This window comes from Strix uralensis, chromosome 1 (genome assembly GCF_047716275.1).
Source record: "Strix uralensis isolate ZFMK-TIS-50842 chromosome 1, bStrUra1, whole genome shotgun sequence".
In the NCBI taxonomy this organism is placed as follows: Eukaryota; Metazoa; Chordata; class Aves; order Strigiformes; family Strigidae; genus Strix; species Strix uralensis.
In genome coordinates, this window is record NC_133972.1 from 162,218,630 (window position 1) to 162,232,088 (window position 13,459).

Genomic DNA, 13,459 nt, shown 5'->3' on the forward strand with positions numbered 1-13,459 from the left:
CTGGAAAGCTGGAAGCTACCATGGATAAATCTTGATGAGAGGAAAATACAGTTTGTGAGTCTTTTTCAAAGAGTATGAAGATTTATTCAGAGACCCAGTGGACCCATGGCACTGATAACAAGAAATGAACCTTTGTATTCACAGATTTCTGGTGCAAATCCAAGATGGTCTGTGTATAGTCAAATGCTGTGGTATGGTTGGTGGCCACTCTTATTTACTATTTATATCAGAGAAACCTCAATGCATCACAGTCATAAACCAGGGCTCACATTGTCACTGTACATATGCAGAGGAGAAAAATTTCTCATTATTCCAGGTTTTTTGACAATCCCCATGTGGAAGGAGCTGGGACACTCAGTCCTCTTTGAACCAAGAAATGTTCTTGATTAGTTGAGATGGCTAATTTTTATTTGTTTCTAATCAAGGCACTTACAATGGGAAACCTGTTAGTAGTCTGTAGGAACTCTTTCCTCCACCTTCTCTTTGGACATGAATTTGTTTTATTGTATCTTAAATTAGCTTGTTGAATCCAGGAAGGAACAAAATCCTTATTTGTATTTGTGCATCATATAACATATGGGGGATAAATCTTCACTGAAGTTTGTCAGTACTACCACAATAATGACAACCTCCAACCTCACCAAGGATCCAAGACTGATGAAAGACTTTTTCTACACCCCAAGTCTCTCTTATTTCCCAGGTTCTTGCGGTGCCATGTTTGTGCCTTGCTGACAGCCAGGAGGTCTTGTGAGGAACATGGGAGATACTTTTTCATGACATCTTTGGGGTCTGCCTAGAGGTGGCACACAGTTTTATGCCTGGCTTAGGGATAACAGATGGGTGTGAATAATTTGGGGGACATTATCAAATCTGGTGAAACTGCATGGAAGACTGAAACTTTCCCTTCTTGGCAACATTTTCCTGTGAAAATTTTCACAATCTTGGGGACAGGGGAAAGAGTAATTTTCAAGTTTTCAACAGTTGATTGAATTTATATCAAAGATTCAGTGAAAAGAAACATTCTTTGTGGAAATTTGAAGATTACCTTTTTTTCCCTTTCCAAGAGAACAAACTTCCTGTTGCAAAAAGAGTATCCACAGAACATTTTAAAGAAGCCTAAATGATTTTATTAAGCATTGTGGATGTTACCCATGGGCACAATATTTGGAGCACGTACACTGTCACTGGATGATAAAGAGTTTACATATCAAAGTGATGGAGCCTCTCTGCTGTGAGGGATCGATACCTTCATTTCCCTGAAAACTTAATTTACTTAGTGAAGACCTTTACAGACAAGATTGTCTCTGGCAAATCTCATGTATAACGAAAGCTGCCCTGCCATCTTGGTGAACAAACCCACGGTCTTCTCCTTTCCCATAGCTGAGCCTTGCAAGTGGCTTGTGCTTGTTGCCTCTCCAGTGCTTTAGAGGGATACTTCTCTGTGTGGTCACAGCTGCCCTTGGCCAAGGTAACCAGTGGGGCCAGGGGTGCAGGAGAGCTCAGGTGCACCCTGATGCCTTTCTGTGCACAAACCTCTAACAGACTAAAAAGCTAAGACTGAAATCTGGTTTGCCTCAAAGATAGATTTTGCTATTGGCACCTGTGGAGTTATCTCAAGCTTGGCTGTTTCTCTTTCTGTCACTCTGTGGCACCTTCTGCAGTTCTGTCTTTAAGAAGTTTCAGTGTTACATAAACATAAAAATCATGGAAGGCAGACCAGGCTTTATTAATGACCATTCCCTCCAGTTGCCCACTGACTCCTGCTTTGCTTGAGCAATTTTTTGTCTTAGTACTACATTTCCACTCATACTGATTTGGTTTTGGCATTCTCTGGCACACGGAAGTTGTGCGTTTTCTGTGATTGTGCCCAGCATTGCTGACGTTCCTCTTGGGCCTGGCCAGCAAACTTCATTTGCTTGCTCTGAATACAACTTTTAAACGTTATCAGCTTCCCTTTCCAGTTTGCAGTAACTTTTCCTCCATAGCTAAATGCACCTCGAGTTTGCAGGTGATTTCAGATGTTTGAGCACTGATTGCTGTTAGGTGTGCTCAGCTCGTAGGTGCCTGCTTGTTTGAGCTAGTTGGGCTGTGTGCTTCCCCAGGTAAGTTTTTATTCCTACAGCAATTTAGGCAAACAAGTCCTCTGATGATAGGGAGAAAAAAATGTGCTGAATGTTTTTCACTGCATGCTTGTGGCCAAAGAGAACCTGAAAAATGTTGCCATTATACTAAATCCTTTGTGTTTCCACTCTCACCACCTGGTTTGTTTGTCAGTAGAGTTAATAGCACAAAATTCTCAAGCAGCTTAGGTTGTTTCTCCCTCTGAAATATGCGGCTTATTTGTTTCCTTGTAGTATGAAATCATGCCCACAGAGAGGTCCTCTTGAGCCAATGTGCCCGATAATTGGGAAAATAGTACAGAGCAATATGCAAATAAAAGTGAAATTCTAGGTGAGTTGAAACCCATCACTGCTCGCAAATTTGCGTGGGATTTAGTGAACGTTTCAGCTCTCAAAATGAAGTATATTTTCAAAATATAAAAACATGAAATTTCAACATTTCAAAATGAAATGTTTCAGATATGCTGGAATGTTTTTCTTGCCATTTCAAATTGAAAAGGATCAGATTGTCTGCAGACAGAGTCACATATTTCACTACTATTTAATATGAAATCTGAACTATGTTGATTTCAGCAAGCAGATAAGATTTGCAACAATAGGATTTACATTTTCACCATCAAATAAAGCCAAGTGAATTGTTTGCAATGACTTTGGATTTTTTGAGTATAAGTCAGGTTGGTCTGGTTAAGTCAAATGATAATTCTACAGGCTTTTATTTAGTGAAAATAGCCTCTTGAACTTGGTTTGGTTTTACTGATTTCTTTACCCATTTTTTCTTTTTTGTATTAGTTCAGACATTCAAAGCCAAGAGTTCATTATCACCCACTCCTATTCCAAGCACCATCCAGTTTACCATTAAGGAATAACTTTTGTGTATGTTTCCTGCATTGTTATGACTGTTTTAACAGACCTTGATTGGCAGCAAGAAAAGACATGTACGACTGTAAGGGTCATTATTAAAAACTGGTTTGTGTCCTCCAGAAACCTTCAGAAACCTGGAAAAATTAAACTGCATGCTCCAGTGCTCAGAGATTTGATTTCCATTCCCCAACCCCCTCTCGAATGGTGAATCATGTGGCTTAAAAACACACACTTTGTGAAAGGAAGAAAAGATGAGAAAAACATGAAGATAAACAAAAACCAGCCAGTCCTTTCCCAAAGTGTAAGGATATCTGTGCTAAATCTCTCAGGGAGGCAACTGCAGGATAGCCATCTGCTTCCCACCCCTTCTCTAAAATCTTCAGTTGAAAGTGGCTCTCTGGGCACAGCTTTAATGCAGAAAATGGTGTTTCTCTTCCATGTTGCTAAGAATGGATATTGTGCTGAGCCCTGCTGTGGGGCAAGGGGAAGAAGTCCCATCTTCTTCCCACAGCTTTCCTTTTCTGCAGTGCCTTGGCTCCTGCCTGTGTATCAGCTCTAGAGTATGGTAGAGCAGAAGTTGGAGCAGTAGGTCAGGTGTGAATTGGAGACTGTTCAAGTTACTAGTCTTGTAGTCATATTTTGTTCCATGCTTGCAAAATGTCAGAACAGTATTGGTGTCCTATTGCAGGACTGGTGCTCCCAGACCCTGCCATGGGGCAAACAAAGAGTTTGGTAGGATGATTCTGTCTGGCAACCAACAAGGAGGGATGGGTGACTATGGGAAGAAAAAGACGACCCTTTGTTGAGAGGAAAATACTGTATGACATTTGTGGAGTTACTTCCTTTCGCCCCCCTCTTTAAAACCAATTCTACAAAACACAGCTGCTCTTTCTTTCTACTCTCTCTGCTCACTGAAGAGCTGAAGGACCAATGGAAGAGTAAAATAGGCAAAGGACAACCAACACAGACCTCTGAACATAAAATCTGGTCCTGCACTGTCGCTGGGAGAGGTGCTTTATCTTAGCTCAGCAGCTGTATGGCCTCCCAAGTCAGGGCTGTGGGGAGTTTTGCCATCAGTTTCCTATGTTTTATCTGTGATGGCAACCAGATCGGGGCTGTGCTTCCTTGCCTGTGTCTCACCACACAAATGCACCTCATTCCTGGATGATTATTGTAGGCTTCTGGCAAGGAGTTGTGGCTAAAACTGAGTTGAATGCAAGGCATAAGGAAGCCCTAATGAGGCTGTAGAGCTGCTTTAGCAGGCATGACTAAAGGATCTGAAAAATGGCCTCGCCAAGCTTTAACTGGTTTGGTTAGTTTTAAGCTGGATCAATTCCCTAATCCAGTATAGGAAGACGTGGGAGTCAGAAAAGCCCCAGGCAGTGGTAGCTGGGCTTGATGCCGGGCTGAAGCATCTCTGTAACATAGCTTGAGGAGAAACCCTTGTCCAAGTCCTGCTCATGACTTTGCTGTTGGAAGGAAGTGAGAACTAACTAAATAAATGGCAAAAGCTGTTGTGGTGTATGTGTCACTGATACAGTGGGTGTCCTCACCAAGGAAGTTTACACAAATGTTTTTATGTTTGTCTTAATTCACTGCTTTCTGCATAAAACTGCTTTTGATCTGGAACTTGTATTTTTGTGAGAAGCTTTTCTCTCTAGTCTTGTCACAGACTTAAGAATCACATGTGTGGGAAGTCAGTAGATTTCAAATTTACTTTGGATTTCTTTTCTTTGCCTCCTGCTGTCTTGGTTTGAAAAGAAGTTTTGGCTCTTCTCTCAGTATGTTTGCCTGTACACCGCCAAATTTTAAAAATAAACAAAATTAGATGAAGCATAAAACCAGAGCCTTCTCTTGTTTGCTTTCAATAAAAGGAAAATCAGAGTATAATGATGTGACTTGGAAATCAAAAATCCCTTTTAACAACTCCTTCAGTTTAATGAGAGTCCAGCACAGAAAAAGAGTTGAAGATATTGCACTGATCACTTTTCTTTACTTTTTCAGAAAGGGGCTGTTTGCTGGCATGAAGCTGAAGAAGAAGAGAAAAGGCGGGAAAGGGTTGACTATTGCAAACAAAGATGCACTGGGTAAGGCCTCATAAATCAATATTGTAACTGGGAAGAGCAGGTGGGGGATTATATTATATCTAATTTCATGTGAACTCATTTGAATTGTGTTTTAGGACTTACTTAGTATTGATAAAATGGGCAGTAAACTCCTTATCACTCCCAAGTAAACAGAGAGCTTGCTCTTTTTGCATTAACTGTTTTGTTAAGTCCACCTTCAGATTCTGCGAGTTCAGACTGCTCTATCTGGTAGAGTAAAACAAAAATGTCAGCCTGACTCTTACCATAGACAGATGACACATTTTTGAATTTTTTTTTTTCTATTCTAGAGATAGATAATTCATTACAGGTGTATAATTCCTCCAGAAGATCTACTTCATCTAGAAAACATAAGAACACAAACTGAGTAGGCTCTGATGGCCAGATGGGCTGGCTTGATAAAGCTGGGACCTTTACTTAGTAGAAGATCTCCTCTTAAATGTATGGCAGTTATTTTATTTTTTAATAATTATTTTTTGTTTTTAACAGATGTGGGTACATCTATAAGACGTGCAGACTTTCCTATTTCTTTCCCTTAACACACCATTGGTTTCCAAGCTAAGGATACATTCCCCTGCACATCCTACCACTGTAATTTTTCTCCTATCATCACAGTTGTGCCATTCACCCAAACCTGCAGTTCAGCTGCAACAGTCTTCACCTTCTGTAGTTTTATTTTGCAGTCTCACACCTCAAATTTCATGGAATTTTTAAAACATGGCCTACTATATGTTTAGTGCAGCCCTTGAATTACAGTGTTGTAATAAACCAGGCATGTGTGTCTTGACTCACTGTTGGGCAGAAACAGGAATACATATTTAGTGCCAAAGGCATTATTTAGCTAAAGGGCACTACTTTTAAAAAGATTCTCCCCTGGTCCTTATAGCAATGGGTTTGGGCTTTTGGAGCAGAGGAAACTAAAGACCATGAAATTTCTTACTAATTACAGATATGTTGGAGTTTATTTATCTTATGCTCCATGAAATATGCCATGCTCTACAAGATACACTATAGTGTAGTTTGCTTCAGTCTTCCATGTGAACATTCAGGTCTCTGTTTATTTCAAATGATTGTGTTTGAATCATTGGATAGATTGGGGCCCTTATGCTGCATCTTTGTCTATTTCATTAGTGTCTTTGCTGAAGAGTCTGAACCAGCAAAGATACAGCAATCCCCAGTTCTCTCGTCTTGGTTGGGATTTGGGCTTAGGAGACCTGCCAGGGAAGTGTGCAGTAGAGGAACATTGTCACTCACTGAAACATTTGCATTTTCTGTTAGTGGATCCATACTGGGGAATAATTCTTGCTGGTAGGCTATGCACAATATACATATGGTTACTGAGGGGAAAAAATGGTTCAGATATTAAAATGTCAGGAAAATGGAGCTATAAAGGGAAAGAAGCATTGCAAAGAGTTTACATTTCAATAGAAACAACATGGAACTCAGAAAAAGTGGTTCAGGCAGGGTGTCATGCTGATGCATGCCTGTCCCCCAACTGGGGGAAAGTTTTATCTGCTTTAAGCTCAGAGCAAACAGTACAGACTACTACAAGCCCATAATCAAACAGCATGCTCTAGAGTAAATAGTATATGGGTGGTAGTCATGGGAACTTGGTGCTACAGATGCAAAACTATGGACAGATGCCTTTGTCTCAAGGGCTGAAAATCAGGCTATGCCTACAGGGATACAGAGACAAGTTCACCTTCCCTGTGTTCTTGGGAGGTTGGACAAGAGCCAGGGAGGCAGTTGGGGAGCCTATATGTTATATGAGATTGCTAGTGGAGGAATCTTCATGGAGCTGGCTCATGCCTGGCTGCCTTGCAACACAAGAAAAAGTTGTGTCTGTCTGTACCTCTCTGGTGGCTTGCCTTGGAGTAGGGGCTTGTGGAAACCAGCTGAAAAAGGAACATTCAGACCTATGAGAGCTATTCAAGTGAGTTTTATTATACAGTGTATGGTCCTTTACTACCATCACCAGTTTCTAAACACCCCTCAAGTGACCATACCTTTGCAAAGAGACAAAGAAACACTATTACAACCCATTGTCTAATTTTGCAGTGGGAACACAGTGGCATAGAGTACTTGCAGAAAATACACTTGGATGTGTCTCCTTTCATTTGATGCAAGGTCATCCATAAGGTCACCTAAGCCCCTGAGTATTGCTGGGCAACTCATCTTTACTGTTGCAGGTACCACTTTACAACTTCTAGACCAGAAATAACTCGCGTCTAGAGTCACTGAACATTTCTTGCTTACAGATGTAATTATTGGAATGAACTACAGGCACCCAAAGTTTTAACTTTCACCTAAAACACACAGCTCCCTTCCCAAGGCAGGTGTTGAACACAGATATGCTTGTCAAAAGGCAGTGATGCTGGTAGGACTTCTGCCAGACCAGGAGGACAAAGGAGAACAGTGTGGGAAGGGCTCCTCTGGCCAAATGTAGATGTGCACATCTGAGCTAGTCACTGAGATTCTCTTCATGATCAGGAAGAAAAATAAGCACTTCTGGAAGTAATTTGTCTTGTCTGAGTATAACTCTCTACAAGAGTTCCCATGAATCATGCTCTTCAACTCTCTTTTTCTGTCCTTGATCTTACAGTTCATCATCTCTGCAAAGAGGAAAGGTGAGAAATTATTTCTAAGCTAGGCTCTGCTTTGGTCACTTGGAAGGGACTGAAGCGTGTCAAACTGTTACAACAAACCATGGATGGCAGACTCACCGCTGCAAAGTAATATGTGCAAAACCTAGCAATAATTTGTCCCACTGTCTTTCTAGCAGATGAGAGATGGGGCAGTCAGATGTGACTAGTGGGCATGTGCCTGTTGTGGGTGCATATGGGGTGAAGAGAGTGGCTACAGCTGCGATTTATATGGTACATGATTTTGCACAGGAGGGGAGCTGCCACTGTAATCAATGCAGCTCAATACAAACCACTACTGTATCTCTAATTGTGATACCCAAGTAAATAAAATACACAGTTCATGCTGATGAATTCACTGCTCTGGTCCAAGTTACTTTTTTTTTGCTAGTAGAAATCAGAGGTGGGTTTTACTTTCTTGACTGTTTTCTTCATCAGGTGATCATGATGAAAGTGCAAATCTTCACCATGACACTCTCGGAAGGCAAGAAGAGGGAGAGGAAGACCTAATGAATGACGACGCACTGTCCAATGTTTTTGGATCCTTAAGCCCAAAGAGGAAAAGGTATACCTTACCTAACATCCCCCAAAACACCTTTTCCATCCTTCTCAGGAATGGCATTGCCCTAGGACAATACATCGACTGACAGAAACCCCATTTGCTGACAGCAGTGATCCCTTCACTCCTGATCTCCTACATGACAGAGTGGGATATACTTGTCAGCAAAATATTATCAGCTCAAGACAGATTGTCAACAGATGCTATTCACTGCAAGGAGAGATTGAAATGGATGTTCAGAGTGCCTGAACTGTGCTAATGAAAATGAGCCAAAGGGGACAGCAATCTCTATAGCCAAGAGTTTGTGTAGTTGTTTTTTCATACAGGGGAGGAATGGAGTCAGGTCTGATGGGATCAACAAGTGAAATCATTCTCATGCATGGCAGGTAGCTGCACTGGATGCAAAACATTTCCCTATCACCAAGACATATGCTGATGAAATGAAGCCTAACTGTTCACAGCAAAGCTACCTGACATAAACAATGCTTACTTAGTGACAAGAAATCTTTTCAACATGTGCCCAAGTAGCAGCTCTTGCCTAGAGATGCCTAATGACCTGTTTTGTCATTTAAACAGGGCAAAGCTCGTGACCAGAATTCACGAAGAGGAGATGAAATCGCAGAACTACCAGGTGAGCAGGAGGTAATGGCCCTTAGGTGCCTGTGAAATCCCAGGCAGGCTGGATCTGAGCCTAGAAGCGCATGTGATGTCCTTGTGCCCCACAGATTGCCATCACCATCATCGAGGCCAGGCAGCTGGTGGGTGAGAACATCGACCCTGTGGTGACTATCGAGATAGGTGATGAGAAGAAGCAAACGACAGTAAAGGAAGGCACAAATGCCCCTTTCTACAATGAGGTAGGTGCTTTCTCTTGAAGAAGGAATTTTCTTCAGTGGCTCTGGGTGGCTTCCACCACATAGTAGCTCAAAAGGGGATGAACCAAATTTGTGCATGTCTGAGCAGGGACGTCTGTCCAGAAGCTGTTTGAGTTTCAAGCTTGAACAAGCACCAGCAATAGGTCCCTTGGGTTTAGCTCTATTTGCTCTTTCTCTTCTCAAGTTCTGCCCATTCTGTTCCCTGCCCCCTCCACAGCATCCTGTCCTAGTGCCACTGCCTCTGCTTTTTTTCAAATGATCTGTTTGGGAGCTTTGTCTAAACTGACCCCTCACAACCTCCTTTTTCTACCATTTCACTGTTTCAGCCTATCCTCGACATGTGTTTGTCCCAACTGGTGTCAAATGAGACCAAAACCAGTCCCAAAACCAACCGGTCCTTTGGGTTCCCTTGTGCCTCCTGTCCCTTTTGACAGTACTCTCTGATGCAGGGTGAGAGCTGTGGTCATTTGTGAAGGTCAGTGCTCTGCAGCCATGCAAAGAGGAGAGTAGAAACAGATCTGGGCCATGGCAGACATGAGCCAGGGAGCAAGGAAAGGGTTCTGCTGTGTCCACCACCACCTCCCCAGCATGCCCAGTGTCTCACTGGGAGTCTGTGTGGTAATGTGGTAACCCAAAAAGCTAAACCATGCTTCTGACAGCTCTGGCTACCAGCACAAGGATGATTCTGATCTGCTGTTCCCTTTTTCCACAGTACTTTGTGTTTGATTTCATTGGACCACAGGTGTTCCTGTTCGACAAAATAATCAACATCTCTGTAAGTACCTAGGAAAACATCACAGTAAGTAAAGGTCATTGTTGCTTGTGTCACTTCAGCTCTAAATGATTCTTCTTAATGTAATTAAAAAGAGAAACAATTTTAGGTACCAAGAGTGCCATAAAGTCAGCATGAAGTACAGGAAAGAGAAATGAAATAGGAGAGGAAAAGGAGGAAAGGAAGAAGGCAATGATTTGAAGGAATGTAACCCTAAAGGAAGATGCAGTGTGCATTTTCAGGGACACTCATTGCTGGCTTGGCAATCTGCAAGGTAGAACAAGAAAATTCAGCTTAGTTAACTCTTGTCAGCATTGTCTTCATCCCTCTAATTTTTAAGCTGCCACTTGTTTCAAATGACTGAGTTGACACTTCTGGCTTATCTCAGCTCCTCAGATACAACTGTTTCTAACTAAACTATCCAGGTACCTTATCCTCAACAGCGGCTCTTGGTGTGTCCAGGAACGTCAGTGTCTGGTTGCTATTAGCATGGGAGTGGGCTCCAAGTGTTCAGTGCTGCTCCCACTGCTTACTGCAAGTAAAGTCCCAGTGAAGCTATGTGACATCTCAGAACAGCCCTGATGGAAGACACATGTGCTTTTGGACTTGGGGCATTAGATAATGATTTGTTGTTTGGAAGGCCAAGTCTATGGAGCCATGCTAATTATCTTACCTGAAGCTCCTGAGGATCATCACCACATTTAGCAAAGCTGCTGAGGAATTAAGGAAGATCTCATGAGACTCTGGACAGTGCTGTGTTTGGATTGCTTAGAACTATCACAAGCTGTGCCCTTCATGAGCTGTTTTTTTGTATTTCTACTGTCAAAATTCCCACTACTTGGCCAGAGAAATGAGCAGTGAGTTGTTGCCCCAGGAAACGTTCTTTTTCCCTGAAGTGGTTTGTCCATTTCAAAAAAAGTACACCAGGAAAGGGTCTGTGCTGGTTGTGCTTGACAGAGACAGGCAGTGGTCAGGAGCTATAGGAGACATCTGTGCAAAACCTCTTAGAGATTAGAGATGTTCACCATGTACCTGCTTTGCTGAGTGGTTAATAAAGTGACTCTTCCCAGCTACAAAAATAAAGTGTTCATTTACACATGGACAGCTGGACAACTAGTTTTTCAATGCTGGTAGTAAATTGACAATCTGAATCCTAAGCTCCAGTTCAAATCCACTATATCATATGAACAGTTCAAATATATGAAATTCGTACCTACATAAGGTATCTGCAGATCTGACCTTCACTTATCCCTGAGAACAGAGTTTACTACAGGCTGACAATGACCCATCTTTTGATGGGAGTAGATATGGTCTCACTGTTATGACTTATATCACAGTGTATGGCCCCTATATGTGTTTCTGACATGGTTAGTATCTGCACAGTACTGAGGCATCAACTCTTGTGAGCTACTGCTGCTTGAGGATGCATAGTTATTTTTCTCCAAGATACGGCCAGTCTTTCCGATCTCACACTTATTTGATAAGGATTCCATATATCCAGTGGTGGAGGGGAGAGTGCCAGCTTTCTGAGTGTGTTGGGACTGTGGGGAAATGTGTCACCGTTACCTGCTGTAAATCTGCATAGTTTCATCAGGCTCAGCAAGCTTATTTGATTTATAGCTGGTGAAGATGCAACACTAATGTCTTCTAGATAAAAATGTCATTTTTAAAAAAAAAAACATGAACTAATCTAGTGCAATGCTCATGCATGCTACTGAAAACAGAGATTCGTTACCTTGTGACATAGTTTTGGACAATGCAATATAACAGGGGAATAGAAACAAAATAGAGGAAATACGTGTGCTGGGAGTGAAGGAAAACCTGGGGAATGTAAAGTTTCACAGCACTTGCTTAACATGAATCTCACTTACGGAGAAACAAAGACTGGCAGCCTCCATTACCAGCAACCATTCATGCACTCGGTTTGCTTAATCTGTGAAAAATGGCTTCTCTGCATATGGAAGCTCAAGGAAGCCAAAAAAGATTAGTACCATTGTCCATCAGTTCAGCAGTTAGTCTAGCTGTATTCAAACCCTGAGGGGAAGATGAGATTTTCAGTTTCTCAGCACCTGCTAATTAATAGATTTTTTTTTCTTCATTAATATCTTCCAGTGCATTTCAGAAACCCTGTATTAATGCCACAGTAAAACTGAGATGCCCCTTTGATGCTAAACCTGTATCTCCAGTACTGAAATACTCCCCAGTTTAATACTCTGCGTGCTTGTCCTCATCCAGAAAATTTGAAGAAAATCCTTCAGTCATCTATAGAGTCAATCAAGTGTGAAAAGACACAAACCTTTAATTAGATACAGTGTAGATGTGATGCTCCCTCTCAGGGAAGACAAGAAGTGTTTGTTATAAGCTTCATGCTCACCTACTTTGTTACATTAGAAAAAATACACTTGAAAAAAAAAAGTGCCAGGAAAGATGCAGTGCATTTAATAGAAACAGTGAGTTATTTCCTCAGCAGTTAAAAGCAATGTGTGCTACAGGGAGTGGAAACCCCCATCATTTCAGTGGGAAGAGGGGGCATTTACCCAAGGGCACCACATTCACACAGCAAGTCTCAAGGACGAAGTTTACACATTTAACATTTAATGCTCTCTGAACATACTGTCATCCACTGGAGAGAAAATGCAATAAGCAATGAGACAACACTACCTTGGACTAACTACATATCTTCCTTTTTTTTTTTTGTCTACAAAGAGGCTACAGCCTTCTTCCCCCTTCAATCCATCCTGTGTTGGTTCAGTTGATTTGGGAAAGCTCTTATTTCCAAGTGGTTCCTCCAAAGATGTAATTCTGCATGGCTTCAGGATGAAACCCACCAATTTTCATGGTTTTTTCCCCACCCCTGTGTGCCCTAGTCCAACCCCATAGGAACAAGGGTCCAGTGCTATGATGGGATCTGGCAGCATCAGGGACTGAGAAAAAGCAGCACCAGTGCATGGAGTGCTGGCTTCACACTGACTCCTCTACCACATGAAGGTTGCTTAATTTTTAAGCTTTAATAGTAAAGTAAAATAAAACTGCTCCTTTGTCCGCTCTTGACTTTTCAGCTGTAGAAATTCCTTACATGTTGAAGTGAGGAATTATCAAGGACAACTGAGTGTGTTCCCTAAATCATAGGAGCACAGTGGCATGAGGCCTTTAACAGGGAATGACACTATGTTGCACCTAGAAACCTCCTGAATTTTCTGGTAGGTCTTGATGAAGGTGTCAGTGATCATTACTTTCGAATGTTATGTCTCCCGGTCTTGAAGAAAAATGCACAAAATGAAGTCACATGACAAATCCAATAAAAAATCATAGAAGTCTTGTATCCCTATCTAGGATGTGTAGGTCCAAAGACAGGGTGTGATGTCTTCTAGATTCCTAAAATGCTCTCAGAGGCTTGGTCTGTCGTGGTTTTATCCTGGCTGACAACTAAGCACCACACAGCTGCTTGCTCACTCCCTGACTGGTGGGGTGGGGGAGAGGATTGGAAGGGTAAAAGTAAGAAAACTCATGGGTTGAGAAAAGAAC

The 13,459-nt window shown here is 41.9% G+C and overlaps 1 protein-coding gene across 1 annotated transcript in view; it reads left to right on the forward strand.

Annotated features, from left to right (window-relative positions):
• The window catches only part of FER1L6 (fer-1 like family member 6), a 77,912-nt gene that overhangs the window by 4,531 nt on the left and 59,922 nt on the right, over positions 1-13,459 (forward strand). Inside the window, exons 2-6 of the mRNA XM_074859727.1 lie at positions 4,986-5,068; positions 8,167-8,293; positions 8,864-8,918; positions 9,013-9,144; positions 9,875-9,937. Coding sequence (XP_074715828.1) covers positions 4,986-5,068; positions 8,167-8,293; positions 8,864-8,918; positions 9,013-9,144; positions 9,875-9,937 — 460 coding nt within the window. The remainder of the gene's footprint in view (positions 1-4,985; positions 5,069-8,166; positions 8,294-8,863; positions 8,919-9,012; positions 9,145-9,874; positions 9,938-13,459) is intronic.